Source organism: Sebastes fasciatus, chromosome 3 (assembly GCF_043250625.1).
Source record: "Sebastes fasciatus isolate fSebFas1 chromosome 3, fSebFas1.pri, whole genome shotgun sequence".
In the NCBI taxonomy this organism is placed as follows: domain Eukaryota; kingdom Metazoa; phylum Chordata; class Actinopteri; order Perciformes; family Sebastidae; genus Sebastes; species Sebastes fasciatus.
In genome coordinates this window covers 3059673-3078858 of record NC_133797.1, presented here as the reverse complement: position 1 = coordinate 3078858, position 19186 = coordinate 3059673, and the positions used below count along the sequence as shown (strand labels likewise).

General features: G+C 44.1%; 2 protein-coding genes across 8 annotated transcripts in view; both read left to right on the top strand.

Moving 5' to 3' along the window:
* LOC141765131 (zinc finger protein Aiolos-like) overlaps positions 1 to 1744 on the top strand; it is a 42066-nt gene extending 40322 nt beyond the window's left edge. For all 6 annotated transcript variants that reach the window (XM_074631100.1, XM_074631096.1, XM_074631097.1 and 3 more), the window contains one exon: positions 485 to 1744. In XM_074631100.1, coding sequence (XP_074487201.1) covers positions 485 to 1125 — 641 coding nt within the window. In that variant the 3' untranslated portion in view covers positions 1126 to 1744. The remainder of the gene's footprint in view (positions 1 to 484) is intronic.
* Positions 1745 to 6117: 4373 nt separating this feature from the next.
* The window catches only part of LOC141765109 (protein AF-17-like), a 40456-nt gene continuing 27387 nt past the window's right edge, over positions 6118 to 19186 (top strand). Inside the window, exons 1-7 of one of the 2 annotated variants that reach the window (XM_074631032.1) lie at positions 6125 to 6473; positions 8401 to 8480; positions 8582 to 8636; positions 8758 to 8867; positions 14666 to 14769; positions 16682 to 16775; positions 18165 to 18224. In XM_074631032.1, the coding sequence (XP_074487133.1) occupies positions 6365 to 6473; positions 8401 to 8480; positions 8582 to 8636; positions 8758 to 8867; positions 14666 to 14769; positions 16682 to 16775; positions 18165 to 18224 (612 nt within the window). In that variant the 5' untranslated portion in view covers positions 6125 to 6364. Of the gene's footprint in view, positions 6474 to 8400; positions 8481 to 8581; positions 8637 to 8757; positions 8868 to 14665; positions 14770 to 16681; positions 16776 to 18164; positions 18225 to 19186 lie in introns of both variants that reach the window. The other variant, XM_074631033.1, reaches the window with a different exon arrangement.

The window sequence follows — 19186 nt, the reverse complement described above, 5'->3', positions numbered from 1 at the left end:
AGGTTGACAAATGAAGTGAGATCTTTCAATATGACAACCACAGGGGGAAAAGAGAAGTAATGTCTGCGACCGCAGAGAGAGAGAGAACAGGCGGGAGGCGAGAAACGTGAGCAGGTGCCTCTCTGTCTATACTTCTGTGGTGCAGCTGCACCAGAGGCCTCCGTCTGCGTCGTCTGCTTCCTCTCAGCCCTCTGTCCTCTCATGCCTCCGAGCTCAACTGCTGGCTTTAAAGCTTCTTCTGTCCTGTGAACCTGGCGTGTTCCACTTTTCCTTTGCGGTGCCCCGAGGGGGTGCACATTTTTCTCATTGCCTCTAATCAACACCAAAGTGACGACCCCTCAGAGCCCTGTAAGGAGCTCTATTAGATCTCTTTCCATCTGTAAGCAATAAGTGTTTGAACTGCCGCTTGCTGCCTGTGGTATTTCTCTGGTCGTGCTGTTGGATGAAGTCTTGAGTGCTCTTTCTTCTCGTGCCGCCGGTCTAGGCGACAACGGCGTCTGCCTGGACCTGAGCTTTAACAGGGAGTTGGTCTATCGAACTGACGTCAAGGAGCCTCCGCCGGGCTCCCCGGGGCCCGACACCCACCATCAGCAACAACCCATCCCCGCAGGGCCAGACGGCAACCCAGCTCCCTCCCGCAGGCCCTACCCCATCCAGCTGAGCCGCAGCGACATCGGCCCCATGGGCCTCACCAACGGCCACAAGATGGCCATGCCGCTCCTGGGCCTCCCTCACGCCACCCCGCCACCCCTCGGCATGGACTCATTCCACGCCGACGGCTCCCAGATGTCCCAGCCCGTCATGTACACCTTAGGGCACCTGCTGGGGGGGCTGAACCATCAGAACGGCATCCCTCACCCGCACGCCCAGCCCGTCCCCTTGTCGCCGCTTGAGGCCTTACGGGTGGTGCGAGCCGACGGGGAGGGCGGAGCGGTGCCCGGGGCGGTGTACCCCTGCGGGCACTGCAGGGTGATCTTCCTGGACTACGTCATGTTCACCATCCACATGGGGTGCCACGGCTTCCGTGACCCGCTCGAGTGCAACGTGTGCGGCCACCGCAGTCGGGACCGTTACGAGTTCTCTTCCCACATAGCCCGCGGCGAGCACCGCCTAGAACTGAAGTAGCTTTCATTCATGCAGACGTTCATGCTTACACACACACACATACATACACACACACACACAGACAGATAACACTGTATGGGAACACACACACAGATTTACTCATATAAGTAGCTGGTAGTATCAGAAATGAAAGCATGAAGTAGCAGCTATGCCACTCTCTGTCTGTCTTTTATACGTGTGTGTGAGTGTGTGTGTGTGTGTGTCTGTGTGTGTGTGTGTGTGTGTGCATGTGTGTGCGTGCGTGTGTGTGTGTGTGTGTGTGTGTGTGTGTGTGTGTGTGTGTGTGTGTGTGTGTGTGTGTGTGTGTAAGAGAGAGAGAGATTGAGAGAGACGTTATAGGAGTGTGACGGGTGTCGGAGTGTTCTTAGTCATACTGTACTCATCTGAAAAGATGGCCTGTAAAGTGTCTATGCGGGAGTAATTCTACTTCCTTTCATACGTCACATTTGTTCTTAATGACTCCTGCTGTAGCCACTGCTTATATCATGTAGCCCATATGCCATATATACATTCAAATGTTCAACAAAGTAGCAAAAATGTATGCATTTATTGTTTATCTGCTGTTGTTCTTTTCCCTGTTATTTGTGTAAAGGTGTAAAAATAAAAAGATAGACCTGCACCTTGTTGAGAGAAGTTTATCTTCTCTTAAAAACACATTTGCCAATTCAAGACTGCAGAAAAAAAACAGTCCTATTATCTAGAAGGTCACATGTCTCCCTTTCAGGCTGTGGTTTGAGAGAAGTGCAGTTCACGGCTTCAAAAGACATCACTTCGCTCTGCACCATGTGTTGGTTTCTCACTCCTGAATATTATACACTCAAACAAAGTTAGAGAGGGCTCACAGTTTTGCAGAGACGTTTTTGTCACACGAAATAGAGGTTTATATATATGACTTAGAAAGCACAAATAAGTAGGACAGAGGTGATGGTAGGTCTAAATGAATTGTAAAGTGCTGTTAAAAACAGATTTCTCTGAAAGCATATTAAAGCTGTTATGTTACATTAAATCAGGAATAAAGAGGATGAGCCTCTGCCAGGGTCGGCTTAAAGCTGCAGTAGGCAACAATTTTTGGGCATCATTGGGCAAAAATTCCATAATAACCTTTCAGCATATTGTAATTCAAGTGTTCTGAGAGAAAACTAGACTTCTGCATCTCCTCTTGGCTCTGTTTTCAGGCTTTAAAAAATCCCAATCACAGGTCATTTCAGAGAGAGAGAGAGAGAGCGTTCCTATTGGCTCTGCCCCGGCTGGTGGGCGGTGCTTGGTATTTCCTCAACAGATCTCAACATGGCTGCCAGGTCACAAACTTTCTCGTTTTACAGCTAAACAGTACCAACCGTGTTTCTGAAAACATCTGAGGAGAGAAATAGACATCACAGTAACAGAATATTGATTCATATTTGATCAGTGCTGCCTAGTTTGACTGTTGATCAGAGTTCGCCAGTGATTGACAGCCGGCTCTCAGACGGAAGCTGGACGGCAGACTCCAGATCAGCTCTGATTGGTTGTTTTCCTCTGGTCTGTGAAATCATGCAGATGTCGTTCGGAGCACCATGCACTACTGTCAGGATATAGTGATTGTTTTATAAAAATATATTTTTTAAAATCATATTTGCTCCAATTCTACCCACTGCAGCTTTAAGGCATAGGCCATATAGGAGGTCACCTAGGGTGCCACCTTTGGGGGGGGGCGCTGGTCACCCTCTAAAAAACAAAGAAAAAATAATAAATAAAAAAATACTGGTGGCGCCCTTCCTTATTTTTTACATTGAGGTAACAAATGAACAAATACTGAAATAAATAAATACACTTTTCAACCCTGAAACACTTTTTCATCTGCCCTTCATCAGCACTTGTTTGGTAATAAAAGTGTAAATTGTATTGAAACTGACTAAACACTTTTAAGCCAACAATATCAGGGACCAGCTGTATATTTATATTATAATAAATACAGTTATCTATGAAAATAAAAATCTTAATTTTTTGTCTTAAAACCATTGTGATGTCTGATGTGTGTTGCGGTTTATGAGGCTAGGGTTAGGGTTCTGGGGGGTTGAACCCTAACCCTAAGGGCGGCACCCAATTCCAAATTTTGCATACAGGTCTAGAGCCGGCCCTGGCCTCTGCAGTATCTAACATTGGTATGATCTGAAAATAATCAAATGAGCGAAAAATGTCAAATGACACTTCTCTTTGATATGGGATTGTCTCCTACTTTCATCACAGGATTTAGACGTCACCGTTTCTTCCCCCGGATGCTGAGGAAATGAAGGTCGGTGGATCATTAGTCTCTTAACACCAGTGTCCATCTGCTGGGGAAAGTATGGTACTGCATGACAGTGAATGATGTGTTTTCCTTACACAGTATCGCTCCACAGCAGTATAGGTCCCAAAGTGGTTTCAACGGGGGCCTTTAAAAATGACACAGGGGGTCCCTAACTAAACGAAGAATAGCTCCATACATTTATTCTTTCTTTAACATGCTCAATGAGAGAATGTGCAAAAATGATTTTAATCAACAGTTTCACTCTTCCCACTAACTCTCACTTCACCCACAGAATAGATGGTAATCAGTAACATCTGCCAGTAAAACTCCACATGTGGGAATTTATCTGTGTGAGGGCAAAGTTTGGTTTCAAATTGAGGGTCTGTGCTCACTTTTGATATGACAAACTTTAAGACCCTCTGCTGACAGCGAAATCTTCTGAGTGTGTCTACTGTGTGTGTGCATGTGAACGTGGATGCACTTCGCCCACATGTCAACGCAGGGACTCGGTCACGCCTTGCTGCCTTCAGACCAGAACAGGGTGTTAGCTTTATCCAGCTGCCGCCACGCTATCTGTCCTCTCCATCAGCGCCAGTTCCCTTTTCTCTCTCTGGGCTTGAAGAGAAGTGACACTTGTGTGAGGCAAACTGTCATGACAGCTTCCAGTCCATACGTCTGATTAAAAAGCCCAGTCATCCATTTAAAAAAAACAAGCGGGGTGCTTCTCTTTTTCCAATTACAAGAGGTTGACTTCAGGGTAGTTTTCTTCTGAGTAGTTAGTTGAGTAAAAGGGCAGAAGTGTGAGGCTAAGTTGGAAATCAGGGTAGTTTGTGGTCATGTAGGAGGATAAAAAAACAGCTTAAGGACTCATAGAGAATATTTTGACACATCCTCTCTGAACATGAAAGAACCATTTAGGGAAAAGGGAATGGGTCGGACTGGCGTCTAGAAAGCCCTGCTTCTGCCCAAACTGTGTGTGTCTGAAGTCCCATTTCCACCATAAAAGCAGCCTGCCAGACTGAGTTTACTCAGCCAGTCGAGACAGGAGTCATAAAGAAACAATGACGCAAGTCCAGCAAAATGAGAGGCTTCTGGTGACATCTGCTGACTGAATTGTAGCAGTCAACTTGACAGCCCAAAAAAATCTGAATGAAATCCACGCTGATGTATTTTAACTGGAATAACAACACGCTGTACGCTGACCTCGAGAGCAACCAAGGAATCAAATCAAGTCATGAAATCTCAGTAAGGGTCAGTCGGACAAACTGGAATTTGAAAATTATATCCAAATGGGTGGACTATGATCTTGAAAAAGTACAAAATGCAAGTCTCCTTCAAAAATAATACAAGGCACACTGTAGAGTTTGAACAAAATGAAAATGTCTTTATTTTACATGACAATAATTGTTTAAAATAACCAACGCGTCGCGACCGACATAGGTCTTCATCAGGGTCATTGTCATATCTATTTGATTTTTATTTATTTATTTATTATTTTGGCTGCAACTACAGTAGAGAGATTTTAGTCTACGAGTAGAGAAAGAATACAAGACAAATGCAGACAACTGTGTATCATTTAAAGCTGCAGCGGGTAGAAATGGAGCAAATATGATTAAGAAAAGTATTTTTTATAAAACGGTCACTATATCCTGACAGTAGTGCATGAGACAGGTAATCTGAAAACAATCATGTTCCTCTGTGTCCTCCAGTGTCCTCCGGTGCAGGCATGTGCAAGATTTCACAGACCGGAGGAAAACAAGCAGTCAGAGCTGATCTGGAGTCTGCCGTCTCTGAGCACCTTTCAATCACTCACGAACGGTCAAACTAGGCATCCATCCATCCATCTTCAACCGCTTATCTGGGGTTGGGTCGCGGGGGCAACAGCTCCAGCAGGGGACCCCAAACTTCCCTTTCAAACTAGGCAGCGCTGATCAAATATGAATCAATATTCTGTTACTGTAATGTCTATTTCACTTCTCAAATGTTTTCAGAGACATCTTGTAGTGTACTGTTTAGCTGTAAAATGAGAAAGTTTGTGAGCCGGCTGCCATGTTGAGATCTGCTGAGGAAATACCAAACACCGCCCACCAGCTGGAGCACAGCCAATAAGAACGCTCTCTCTCTCTGAAATGACCTGTGATTGGTCAAAGTCTCCCACCACGGGCTAGATTTTCTAAAGCCTGAAAACAGAGCCATGAGGAGCAGAAGTCTAGTTTTCTCTCAGAACACTTGAATTACAATATGCTGAAAGGTTATTATGGGATTTTAGCCCGATGATGCCAGAAAAATCCTGCCTACTGCAGGTTTAAACCTTACACCAAGAGGGAATGAATCCGAATAAAGTCAAATGAAATGTTGAGGCAGTAATATAAACAGGTGTATCATTCACACTGGATGTTTTCCATCTCAGGACACTGGATGGTGAAATAGCTTGTAACTGCTGTTCTGCAGACATCCTGAAGATGGCGCTGTTGAAACAGAATTGCTAGACAGAGAGCAGCCAGCGGTTTTTACAGATTGATCCACATGTTTTTACTAAATCTCATTAATAAAACTGTTCCACAGACCAGCAGCCCTTAGGTGCACTAACCTCACATCGATAAGAATGATAACATTAATGTGAGAGAGTGAGAACAGGCGGTGTAGACGGGCTCCGTGTTCACACTGATAACAATAACTTGCTACCTTTGCTGTGACTTCTTGTGAACCACAGGAGCAGGTCTGAGCATGCGCACTGCATCGCTTCTATGGGGACGGGGAGGACATCACGGAAAAACCGGAGAGGAGGCAGCAGCAGCACGAACACACCACCACGCCGAGATTTCTCTCTCCGCGGCGCCAAAAGTGCGCCACGAAAGCGGCCCACGACTATGCCCGGTGCGGCGGTGAAGTGCGGGACGACCACTTGACAGGCCTGGGCGAGGTCTGAGCCGTTACCGGGAGGGCAAACACATTTCTTCGTATGGGAGCAGCATGCGGGAAATGGTTGGAGGTTGCTGCGTGTGTTCAGACGAGCGAGGCTGGGCTGAGAACCCCCTGGTTTACTGTGATGGACACGGCTGCAGCGTCGCCGTCCACCAAGGTAACATTAGCCGCCGCTAGCGCGTCATTACCGGGCTGCTGTGACGGCGAGAGCCGGCGGCTGGAGGCAGCCAGAGGCAGCCAGAGGTGCTGCTGTAGGTCGGTAGGTTTCTAGGTCTACTAGGTCTGCCGCTGTCTACGTGCGAGTGTGTGTGTGTGTGTGGGAGGGGTAGGTAGGCGTGCTGTTTGTTGTTTCCTCTCCGCACACATGATTAAACACACAGGGCCGAGCGGAGTGTGACACCGAGCCTGGATGGCGCCTTGATGCCACTTCAGGTCCGTGTGTGTGTGGTTGTGTGTGTATGTGTGTGTGTGTGTCTGGCCCGGTTGGATCCACGACACACTGCAAGAGGCGTGTTTTTGCGACAAAACAGCCCCTGCGAGGCCCGCCGGTTTGGACATTATGTTACCTTGTGTCCACTCGCGTTGTTGCTGTAATGAGACAACACGGACAGAGGAGAACTTCTAGGATCATTATATCTCTGATCTGATGATCAGCCCCGTTACTGATTGTTGGAGCAACTCTGGGAGGCTGCTGGAGGTTTCTGCCTGGCTGACTTCATCTGCTCTCCTCTGATCCTGACTTTGTCACTTAAAGTCAGCGAAAGTGCTCTAAAATGTAATAAAGAAAGATTAGTGAGAAGCTGACACAACAGGTTGAGCTGAGAGGTGTCAATCTTTAAAGTTCCAAGTGGATTAAAAATGCCTTCTTTTGTTTTTCTCAAATATTATCTGACCAAGATGACAGCAGCACTTAAAGCTTAAGTAGGCAGAATGTTTTTGGCATCATTGGGCAGAGATCCCGTAATAACCTTTCAGCATATTGTAATTCAAGTATTCTGAGAGAAAACTAGACCTCTGCTCCTCCTCATGGCTCTGTTTTCAGACTTTAGAAAATCTAGCCTGAGATGAGAGACTTTGACCAATCACAGGTCATTTCAGAGAGAGAGAGAGAGAGCGTTCCCATTGGCTGTTCATTCAACGGAGGCAGCTGTCAATCACTCGCGAATTCCGATCAAACGGTCAAATTAAATAGAAATAGTCATTACAGTAACAGAATATTGATTCGTATTTGATCAGCGCTGCCTAGTTTGACCGTTTGATCAGAGTTAGCGAGTGATTGACAGCTGCTCAGAGACGGCAGACTCCAGATCAGCTCTGATTGGTTGTTTTCCAACCAGACACCAGAAGAACATGATTTTTTTCAGATTACCTGTCTCATGTACTACTGTCAGCATATAGTATAAAAATTACTTTTTTTTAATCATATTTGCTCCATTTCTACCCACCGCAGCTTTAACATTACTGACACCACTATAAGAGATCAGGGTAAAATATGTTGCGTAGAAAATGGTGAAGATAAGAATGTGAAAGAGACTAGATGACAGCAGCACATAATACAGTATGTAACATGTATATGCATTATAATCATTTATTACACAGCTGTGTTGAATACTTGATTCTGATTGGTCAATCATAGCGTTCTGCGGTTTGTAATTTCTTTATAGCAGACTGTTGCTATGTATAGCAGACCGTTGCTAAGTATAACAGACCGTTGCTATGTATAACAGACCGTTGCTATGGGCGCAGCTCTGATGTCGGACTCTGGCGGTCCGTTTTTGTGTCAAAATATAGATTTTGTAAGTAGCTGTGTAATAAGCGGGATAATGTACAGCTAGCGGGTCGTTGTTGTGAAAGAATTGTGTCTTTGTTGTCTTCCACAACAATGACCGTCTCGCTGTACATTATCCCTTACATGTGTAGGAAAATCGCTGAGGACCATGTATCAAAAAATAGCAGCCTATCCTTAACCTGTTGTGTGTGTGTGTGTGTGTGTGTGTGTGTGTGTGTGTGTGTCCGTGTGTCCGTGTGTGTGTGTGTGTGTGTGTGTGTGTGTGTCCGTCCGTCCGTCCGTCCGTCCATCCCAGCATGTTATGGCATCGTCCAGGTTCCCACCGGTCCGTGGTTCTGTCGGAAGTGTGAATCACAGGAGAGGGCGGCACGCGTGGTGAGTATGGCCAACACACAGCGTGACACAACACACTCATCCACCCATCCGGATTAATGCCACGCTCACAACAAGCTCTGCTCTCCCCCGTCCTTCCTCAGAGGTGTGAGCTGTGTCCCCACAAAGATGGTGCCCTCAAGAGGACAGACAGTGGAGGTAAATCTCACCCTCTGTCCATCTCACTCCTGCTGTTTCTCTCAGTTACAAAATAGTTAAATCCATTTCATTCATAATGAACCTCATCATGTCACTGATCCACTGCCAATCTGTCCGTCAGGTTGGGCCCACGTTGTGTGCGCACTCTACATCCCCGAGGTGCAATTTGCCAACGTCCTCACTATGGAGCCCATCATCCTGCAGTACGTCCCGCATGACAGATACATCAAGGTACTGACACACCACCTGTAACACATTGTGAAGTGAACAACTGTTAAGCCCGGGACACACAGGGAACGTCAGGAGCGTGTGGCGGCTGCGTTACCTGTTGTTTTTTATTTCGGCGTCCGTGTTAACAGGTTAGAGCAGCCCGTCTCACGCGGGCAGTGCTCAGCTGCGTCTCTTCTAGAGAATAGAGGTCTCGCCTATTTTTGACGCGTGACGCGCGCGGTTCACAGCAACAACAGACAGTGAAAGTGATCTATTGACTGTATATTAACATCATACCAGCAAGATTGGTACAGTTTTGATGTCTATCTGTAGAATACTGTATGTTACGGACATGAAAAAAAGTAAAGACTTATTTTTAAATCAACACTTCCTGCTTTCATTTCAAAATAAAAGCCCTCAAGCATTTTCTCTGTGGACAGAATTCCTTCATTTGTTAACACGGGGCTTTTATTCTGAAATATGTGCAGGACATTGATGTGGAACATGCAGTGACTTGGAGAGCTCCATGAATTAATAGAGTGCAGGGTTTAAATCAACACTTCCTGCTTTCATTTCAAAATAAAGGCCCTCAAACCTTTTTTTCTGTGGACAGAATTCCTTCATTTGTTCACACGAGGCTTTTATTCTGAAATACTGTATGTGCTGGACAGTGTTGTAGAACATGCAGTGATTTGGAGAGCTCCATGATAGTACCGGGTTGTAATTGTGGATTATTACTATCATTTACAAATACACACACACACACATGTTTCTTAACCCTTCTCTGTTGAAGATAAATATAAATGACATTTATAATGATATGAAATTGCCATTATGAAAGACAAACTCTATGTAGAAAGAAAGAGCTTACAATAGCAGCTGCAGCAGCAGAAACATAGCAGAGACGCAGCTGAAATGCAGCTGGCGTGAACATCCGACAAGTGAATCACGCATCCGCCACGCGCTCCTGACGTTCCCAGTGTGGATCAGGCGTTGGTCTGCTGCACTTCATCAGGTTGCAGAGCTCTGTCTCAAAACTTAAATTAAAGGGGCTGGATGTAAGAATCAGAAATAGCTTGTTAACAGCGACACCTGTGGCCGTTAAGTCAACGACAGTCAGCGTCCTGTTGCTCGCGCTTGTGCTCGCACTACGTAGACGCGAGCGAGCATCGCTGACTGAACGTGATTGACAGGCATCATGTTGATTAACGTTAGCAACATTAGCAGCTAAAAGCACAATATCACTCTATATTTCACATGCTGAGCAGTAATGTTAGCTGACCAAATGAAGGGCGCTCCATGAATTGAAGGTCCGGCTGATGTTGATCGTTTAAAAAACGTTTATACGTGTAACGTTGATATCAACATGACGTGCTGATATGAAGAGCATCATTCTTTTCATCCTGGAGTGGCTGAAACACACATAAAAACATTCTTTATCAGAGATGATAAGGCACCAAGGGTCGGGTATCAAACATCAATATTTTCCAACCAAGTGTATGTCTGTAGCATAAGTTTTGAAAAGCGTCACATATTAAAAATTGCGTCAAATGATTGGTCAGGTTCATATTACCTACCTACCCGTACCTGTTGTCTCTTTCATTATTTTTATGCAATGTTCTTGTAAGGTTGTTTGTGTTTGGACAACTTGGAAATCTTATGCATTGTAATTTTGTACCTTGTGACTTTTCTTTAGCATATGTTTAGAAGTAAGGTATTGGGGGAAAGTATAGTTTTGGTATCTGTACTCAAGCTCAGGTATTACATGGGCTCTTGTATTTCAAACAGTGAGGTGCCCAGCCCCATTGGTTTCACACAACTAATTCAAGAGCATTACAACAAACCTTTGTAGCTGTAAATTCTTCACTTAAAGTTCAATTGGAACTATAATTGAAAACATCAGCTTTGGTGACAGCCACTAAATAAAAACCCCGAGCAGGGCCTTTGTTTTAGGAAAACACTTTTTTCATCAGCGTCAACAATCCCACAGAGAGAAATCCATCATAAAAGAAAAAAGCATTTGCAATTTCTCCGCCAGCGACAGTAGCTTCAACAAACCATGATGCAACGCAGCTTTAAGACATCTGGGAAACAGCACAACTCTTGTTTCTCCCTTAAAGGGAAAAACTGTTTAGCTCCACCACATCACCATCGCTCTCTCCACCTACACATCCCGTACAAGCCCAGAGTTGAATGTGGCAAGGTCGCGCCTGCTCTCTGGAGGCTGTTACAAGTCATTCTGGGAAACGTGGGAGATTTCCAGCTTAAGTAGAAAATGGATGAATCAGGTCGAGGGAACAACAAAAAAAAGTACATTTACCACAGTTCATCACAAAATACACTAGGGCTGCACCGAATGAAATTTTTTTACATTCAAAGCTTCTATTGAGGTTCTCAAATGAAACTTTGAATGTCTGTTGTCATATTTTATGGCATCAACACCCTAAAAAAACAGAAATTATTTAATTTTTCGTAGGACTGTTAAACGAATTAAAATATTTAATCGTGATTAATGGATGATTGTCCATAATTAATTGTGATTAATCGTAAATTAATTGAACCTTTTGTATCTGTTATAAAATGTACCTTAAAGGATGACTTGTCAAGTATTTAATACTCTTATCAACATGGGAGTGGGAAAATATGCTGCTTTATGCAAATGTTTTTATATATTTATATATATATATATATACATATATATATATATATATATTTATTATTGTAAATCAATCAACAACACAAAACAATGACAGATATTGTCCAGAAACCCTCACAGGTACTGCATTTAGTATAAAACAATATGCTCAAATCATAACATGGCAAACTGCAGCCCAACAGGCAACAACAGCTGTCAGTGTGTCAGTGTGCTGACTTCACTATGACTTGCCCCCAAACTGTATGTGATTATCATAAAGTGGGCATGTCTGTAAAGGGGAGACTCGTGGGTACCCATAGAACCCATTTACATTCACATATCTGGAGGTCAGAGGTCAAGGAACCCCTTTGAAAATGGCCATGCCAGCTTTTCCTAGCGAAAATTTAGTGTAAGTTTGGAGCGTTATTTAACCTCCTTCATGATAAGCTAGTATGACATGGTTGGTACCGATGGATTCTTTAGGTTTTCTAGTTTCATATAATGTCAGTATCTTCACTGTAGTTTTAAAAACGTTGAGCCCGCTACAACCTCAAAAAGATTGAATGCGTTAAAGAAATTAGTGGGGTTAAAACAAATTTGCATTAACACGTAATTATCGCGTTAACTTTGACAGCACTCATTTTGTGTTATTGTGGTTAAATAAATTGTAAGTTATGCTGCTAGACCGCCCCGTTAATACAGACTGTGCCTCCCTTTGTGTGTGGCGTGCAGGAGAGCAAACAGCTTTTTGACTGATAAAAACATGTTGTGAATTTTTGAAATGATTACATCATTTTTCAATAACTGTTGACTTTTGAACTTTAAAATGCTCCGAAATAATTGGAAATGTTTGGATCACACGAGTCAGAAACAACCCCACACAGTCGCCACTAAAATCTAATTCTACAAGTAGTATAGTACTGATGATATTAGTGGAGCCTGATCTGTATCTGCAACTGTGCAGAAATACCGAGTTTAAACCGAATGAATAGACATGGAAAGGAGCCCAGAGGGGAGGGGGGGGTTTAGACGGAGCTCCTGAGGCGATGCTACTTTCAAATTATGCTAGCTTTCCAACATCGTCAACCCTCTCTTTAACGTTATGAATGAAGCTTCGGACTATATGGTACAGCCATAAAATGTGTGCTGAAGTGATTAGTTTAAAGTCAATTATCATGCAAAATGCCAAACTGTCACTGGTAGCAGCTTCTTCAGTTAAAACTTGTTAATATCATCAAGAACTGAATGGGTTTGGGTTCTGGTCTGCAGAAGATGTCACCTTGGGCTCTGGGATTTTTTTACATTTTATAGATAAAATGTTTAATTAATTGATAAAAAAAAAAATCCGATAATGAAAATAATCATTAGTTTAGTAGTACAAAGCATCATGAATTGATAATATCCAACAGGGAAGTATCTTCAAGTCTGTTCCTGTATAATAGATGGAACACTGGCTAATGACTAGTTGACATAATGAAAGAGTTCCATGCTGCATACTGACTGACAGAACACAACGACAGCGGGACCTCACACAGAGTCCTGACATGCAAAGTAAGGCCACTTATGGAAAACAGACCGAACATATCCTTCATCACATAAACAGTCGTGCTTACACGTTCAGAGGGGCTTCTGAAGTATTCCGCTAACGTCTATTTATTTCACTTTTTAAAGCAAACCATTTAACCACAAACTAGTTTTCAGGCCATTCAAGCTTTATCACACGTCTGCTGCTGTAACTTTATCCATTTGTACCTTTTTTTCTTGTCTGTGTAGTCTTTGATAGTTGGCAGACTGTGTATAGCAGAAGTAGTGCGTGCCAGTGTGTCCAGCATGCACTAGAGCACGCCTTTTCAGAGCAATGAATGCACATTACAAAGAAATCAATATTTGACGCATGGACTCATTAGACTGAGCAGCCAGTGGCTGACGTGCAGTGTGTGTGTGTGTGTGCGTGTGCGTGTGTGTGTGTCTCTGTGTGCATGCCTGCATATAAATGTACACATGTGAGTGTTTGAGTGCCTGGTTTCATATTACTGTGTCAGCTACAGTAAATTGCATGCAGCTTTCCCCGTCGGAGCCATTCATCCAGATTATGCCGCCTGCATTCCTAGACAGCGTTACAATGGACAGTGAAAACTTGAGAAGCCACTCTTCCTTTTTACACGCTTTGGTGTGTAGTTATGTCTCCGGCCTTTCATTACATAGCCGACATCCTCTGAGGGGAACAGGGAGCAGAGTGAGGATGTGGGGAGCAGAGGAAAGACAGAGGAAAAGGGGAGAGAAAAGGCAGAACAGGGGAGGGCCGAAGCGAAAAGGTAAAGAGCCCGCTGTTCCTTTGTCCTGCACCTGTTGCTAGGCCTCTTCTGCCCCCCCACCAGCAGTCTGCCCCGCTCGCTGGGGAGAAGCTAAGGACGAAGTACAAAAGCTCCGTGCGTGCGTTTGTCTGCGATCACATGTGAATGCTTACATGTATTTTGCGTGCACATTTACATGTCGGTGAAGACTGATGCCGCCGTGGCGTAGGAGGCCAGGATTCCAGCCTTGAGCTCTAAAATCAATTATTTCCAAAATCTGGGCTACACATGATGAATTTTTCAATGCGAGTGCCCCACAGTTTATCATGAAACCATTCTTCACCTATTCTATAAGGAAACAGAAGGAAATGATGAGGAATATTTATGAAAAAAGATGGGAAATGCATTTTAGGTGTTAGTAGCATCCGGATACAAAAAACTCAAAGCTCTCTTTTGAAAACAAATACCAGCCACAAGCTCTTGAGTGATTTTTTTTCCACAACATTCCCAAACATCTGGTCAACAGTTTTGCTGTGCAAAGCGGCGAGCACGGAGCAAACGGTCTCCTGTTTGAAAGCTGCATCTGTTGTCTTGATATGCAAAACATCCTAATCTTTTACAGTATGGCTGTGGCTGGACTCAAACTAAGGAGCGTTTAACTTCCCAATCACAATGGTTCTCTTCTCTAATGTTTGAGTTTGCCCTGTCAACACTTAAAGTGCTTCAAAACGTTACTCAGCTTTCCACATTAATCAGCATTTTTTTTTAACCAGCAAGGGCTTTGTTTCTGTTTATCTACAGGGCAACGTAGCACCTGTTAATAATACTAATAACTTGATGTGTCTCTCTCCCTTCATCTCCTATTCTCTCCATCTCTGCTGCTTCACCAGACCTGCTATATCTGTGAGGACCACGGGAGGGAGAGCAAGGCTGCCTGCGGAGCCTGCATGACCTGCAACAGACAGGGCTGCAGACAAGCTTTCCATGTCACCTGGTGAGTCCTAAAGCTGTGTGTGTGTGTGTGTGTGTGTGTGTGTGTGTGTGTATTGTTGAATGGAAATGTGTTGTCCACATGTATGGTGATTATTTATTCAAAGACTTCCAGCGAGAAATAACTAAGATGTTGATGGTGATGAAAGAGCTGCAGCAAAGATCTAGCAGAAATACTTTCTGAAATGAATAGTTAACATTGTTAAATCTGGCGCCCCATGTACCAAGGCTCAGTCCTTACCGCAGCGGCCCGGGGTTCGACTCTGACCCTTTGCTGCCTGTCATCCCCTCTCTCTCCCCCTTTAATAACTATCTCTGTGACTATCTAATAAAGGCAGAAAAAAACAAAAATAATCTTTAAAATAAAAAAGCTAAAGACCACTTAAAGCTACGACGAGAAACTTTAATTTTGTGTTGATTTCGGCGGGCCCTATGGACAAAAGTGATAGTGTTTCCGAGCACCAGAGTCCCTTTAGAAAACCTCTCATTTCAGTGCAGTAGGGTCTGACAGTCTGCCCTGCGCAGTCCTGGTTCTGGTTCTCCTGTGCCTCCCCTCCCTCAAGCAGGCCCAGCAATACGGCCTGGGCCTCCAGCAGCCTGGTGTCGGTGTTGGCAGCGAGGCGAAGCCCTGCTCCTGGCCGGAGGAAGACCTGTCAGTTGCGGAGCCCTCCACCCCCCACGCTGGAGCTCCAACTGCAGGTCGAAGGCGGCAACGAAGCCGGATCTGGGTCTGTCCGCGCTGGGCCGGTTGCTACCGGAGGCCCCGCTGGAGTCTAACGAAATTATGCAGATTCACCAGAAACTCCAGCTCAGATTCTGCGCTGAATCCGGCCCAATTGCACTGGTGACAAGCATTAAGAATGACAATATAGAAATAGCCAATCTTCTTGCTGATGGTCTCGTTTTACCGGTATGGAGGTCATATAGAGGCATCAGTATTAAACTGAGACTGTTCATAACCCGTTAAAAGTTCCTCACAGTAACTTTAAGAATCACATTGACTTATGAACGTATCGACAAATGATCTGTTTTTTGTGCATGTAAAAGGTCTGCAAAGTTACAAAGTCTACGCCAAAGGGAGTTACTCTCCCCCACAGAAACACTGCTCCTGAAACGCCTCACTTGAAGTCCTGCCTTTTCTTCCGTAACGTGGTGATGTCACCAAGTAACACATTTGCATAACGGCTAGTTTGGCACGCCCTAAAACAAAAGCTAGTTAGAGTGGAGCTGGAGCGGAGTCCGAAGAGTTTGGCCAACTGACCAATCAGAGCAGACTGTGCTTTTTGGCAAGGGGGGGGGCCAGGGGGGCAGGAGCTCAGACAGAGCGAGAAAAGAGGTGCTGCACAGCTGGTATGAGAAAACTAAAGTGTTTTTTGAGCATTAAAGTGTTCTAGTAGAAGTATGCACCTGAAAGTTAGCATAATAAGTCCTCTTTATAAGTTGTTAAAACAAATACCCAAGCAGGACGATGTGCCATAACCAAGGTATAACATTTTTTTGGAACAATTGTCGAGCTGTAATCCGATTTTAGATACACATGATTGATTTTACTTGTTGACTGATGCAATTAGTCAATTAGTCACCCATCTTCAGAGTGAAAGGTGTGTTACAGTCCACAGTTGGCCTCAAAATGCTGATATGCATTTCCCATAGCTGTATTTGTTTCACTGTCTACACTACATTTCCCAGAGTACCTCCCTATCTATTTACAGTTTTAGTCCTTTGCTTTGTGCCTGTGAAAGCTGCAACTGATTCCTATCACAATGCAGAAGTTGACAACTCAAGCCTAAAATCAAGCCTGGAAGATTGTAGGGCACAGATTTCTGATTTCTGTGCGTGTGCGCGTGTGCGTGTGCGTGTGCGCGTGTGCGTGTGCATGTGTGTGTCTGTCTGACCCTATGACACCCTGTGTTCAGTGCTCAGATGGCAGGTCTGCTGTGTGAGGAGGAAGGCCCCGAAGCTGACAACGTGAAATATTGTGGCTACTGCAAGCACCACTACAACAAGTTGGTAAGATGGACAACAGTCTAGAGGATGCAAACCAATATTCCTGACATTTAAGTATTAAAATGTCATCTTAAACTCCACATTGATGAAACTGGTAGCAGCTACAAGCATCAGAGATGAATGTCCTTACCCAGAATCCTCCCTTAAATGCACTGTGTGAAGTGTTAACAGTAAACATAATGTTAAACTTATTACCACCTCCTCAAACGTGTAGTTTATTCGTACCTTTGATTCTCAGTATCCTCAGTTGCACATTTTTTATCTGTTCAAAATGTACCTTAAAGGGAGATTTGTCAAGTATTTAATACTCTTATCAACATGGGAGTGGACAAATATGCTGCTTTATGGAAATGTATGTATATATTTATGATTGGAAATCAATTAACGACACAAAACAATGACAAATATTGTCCAGAAACCCTCACAGCTACTGCATTTAGCATAAATAATATGCTCAAATAGTAACATGACAAACAAATTAGTGTTGATGCGTTATTACGGTGTTAACTTTGACAGCCATAACTGATCAAACTGAGTTGGCATCTTGTGTTTTATTATTCAGTCTGGCTTGTGACTGACGTATCCACCCGTCATTTTTATTTGACACAGAAGTTAAGGTAGTTGTTGCTAGGATCATTCAACCAGAGAGCGTTCAGAAAGGAGACGGTGCGCTTTACAGTCATTTCCTGTATCTGTGTCACATGGGCTTCACCACTGCCTCTCCCCTTTAGGATATTAGCGGCAGGTCCAGAGTCTGTTCACTCTATAGAACTCTATTCACATATTATCACTGATTCTTTCGCACCATAGTCACCAAATGCACATCGATATCATGACGGGGAAAGGAAAGTCATTTTCTGTGAATGAAAAACCGACAGCGCACGGGGAAAGCACCTGTGGGTGGATCCGCCCTCGTCAACCGGATTTATAGGGCCTGAAACTCTCCTCTTCACCGCAGCGCCGGCAGCTCAGACCGGTGCCCGTCTCCCTCCACGCCGTCACCGGGTGAAAGAGAGGAGAGAGGAGTCCAGTGCGGCGTTCGTCTGCATGCAGGCCATGGATGCGTGCTCACGCTGCAGAGGGCAGAGTTTGCGCATGTCTGGAGAGTGAACCGGAGGAACGTTTAACATTTCTTTACCAATAAAAGTGCTAAAAAACACTTTCATATAACGTTTGTCGTCCTTAAATACAAGGTGCAAATCCTTAGTATCGATACAATCGTTTTTTTGCGTTTCAAAACGATTTTATATCGATATACGTCTCCCGTGAAGGACAACTTGCAGAGTACCTATCGATGTACTTGGATCGTAGGAATATAAATTGATACATCGATGTAGTAGATGAATTGTTACACCCCTACTACACAGACACCTCTTCTCTCTGTTGGTGCAGAGGGGGGGGATGACATGCAGCAAAGGGCCACAGGTCGGATTCGAACCCCGGGCCGATGTGGTAAGGACTCAGCCTTTTCGCTGTGTGAATATCTAATGTTAGCAAAAGAAGATCTAACTACATTAGACAACCCCATTCAGGAGACCGGAGGTGTATATATATGTATATGTTTAGTCCATTTCATTCATGCTTTACCACATTTTTCTGGCTCTGGCACAAGAAGACGACACAAGAACACGCGCTTAAGTCCTGGTTGTCGGTAGAGATGTTCTGATACGATTTTATACAGATTGTGATACCTGAACTTACCGATCCGATACCAGCGTGATATAAAACAATATATAGTTATTATTATTATTATAATAATTATTATTATTATTATTATTATTTAACAGCTGTTGACCTACTACTGACCATGTATGGATGTGATATGATTACTATCTCTGTTGTATGGCCTGTCTCAGGTTAAACCCTCTATAAAACATGAACAAATACAGAGAATGAATGTAATAGAACTTTCTTTTGTTATTCAGTTTGTCAGTTACAAAGAACATAAATAAATGAAGCTAGGAATAAATAACAATTCCGTATTATCTTAGCTGTCTCCTCAGTGGACATCCTGGGTGTCCCCCCCCCCCCCCTACTAGGGTGCTGCCACCCCTCCAAACAGAAGCCTTACATACTGGACATATCGCCGTATTACTTGTTGGATTTTCCACTGTGGAATATTGCCACATGGCTGACATTTTCCTCGCTCTGACCACCGTTACACTCTCCACTAGCACCGCTCTGCTGTTGTTTGCTGTCGTTTTTTGTCACAAACTAGCTGCAATCAGTTCTTCTTCGCTGCTCTAAAACAGTAGTTTCAGCCATGATCCCTCCAGGGCGACAGCACAGTGAAGGCTACTGTTTTGGAGCGATGAAGAAGAACTGATTTACAGTTCAACAAGTTGATTAGGTATTGGTATCTGAACAACTGTAGTTGTCGGTTGGGGAAACAGAAATCAATGAGATAACCCCAG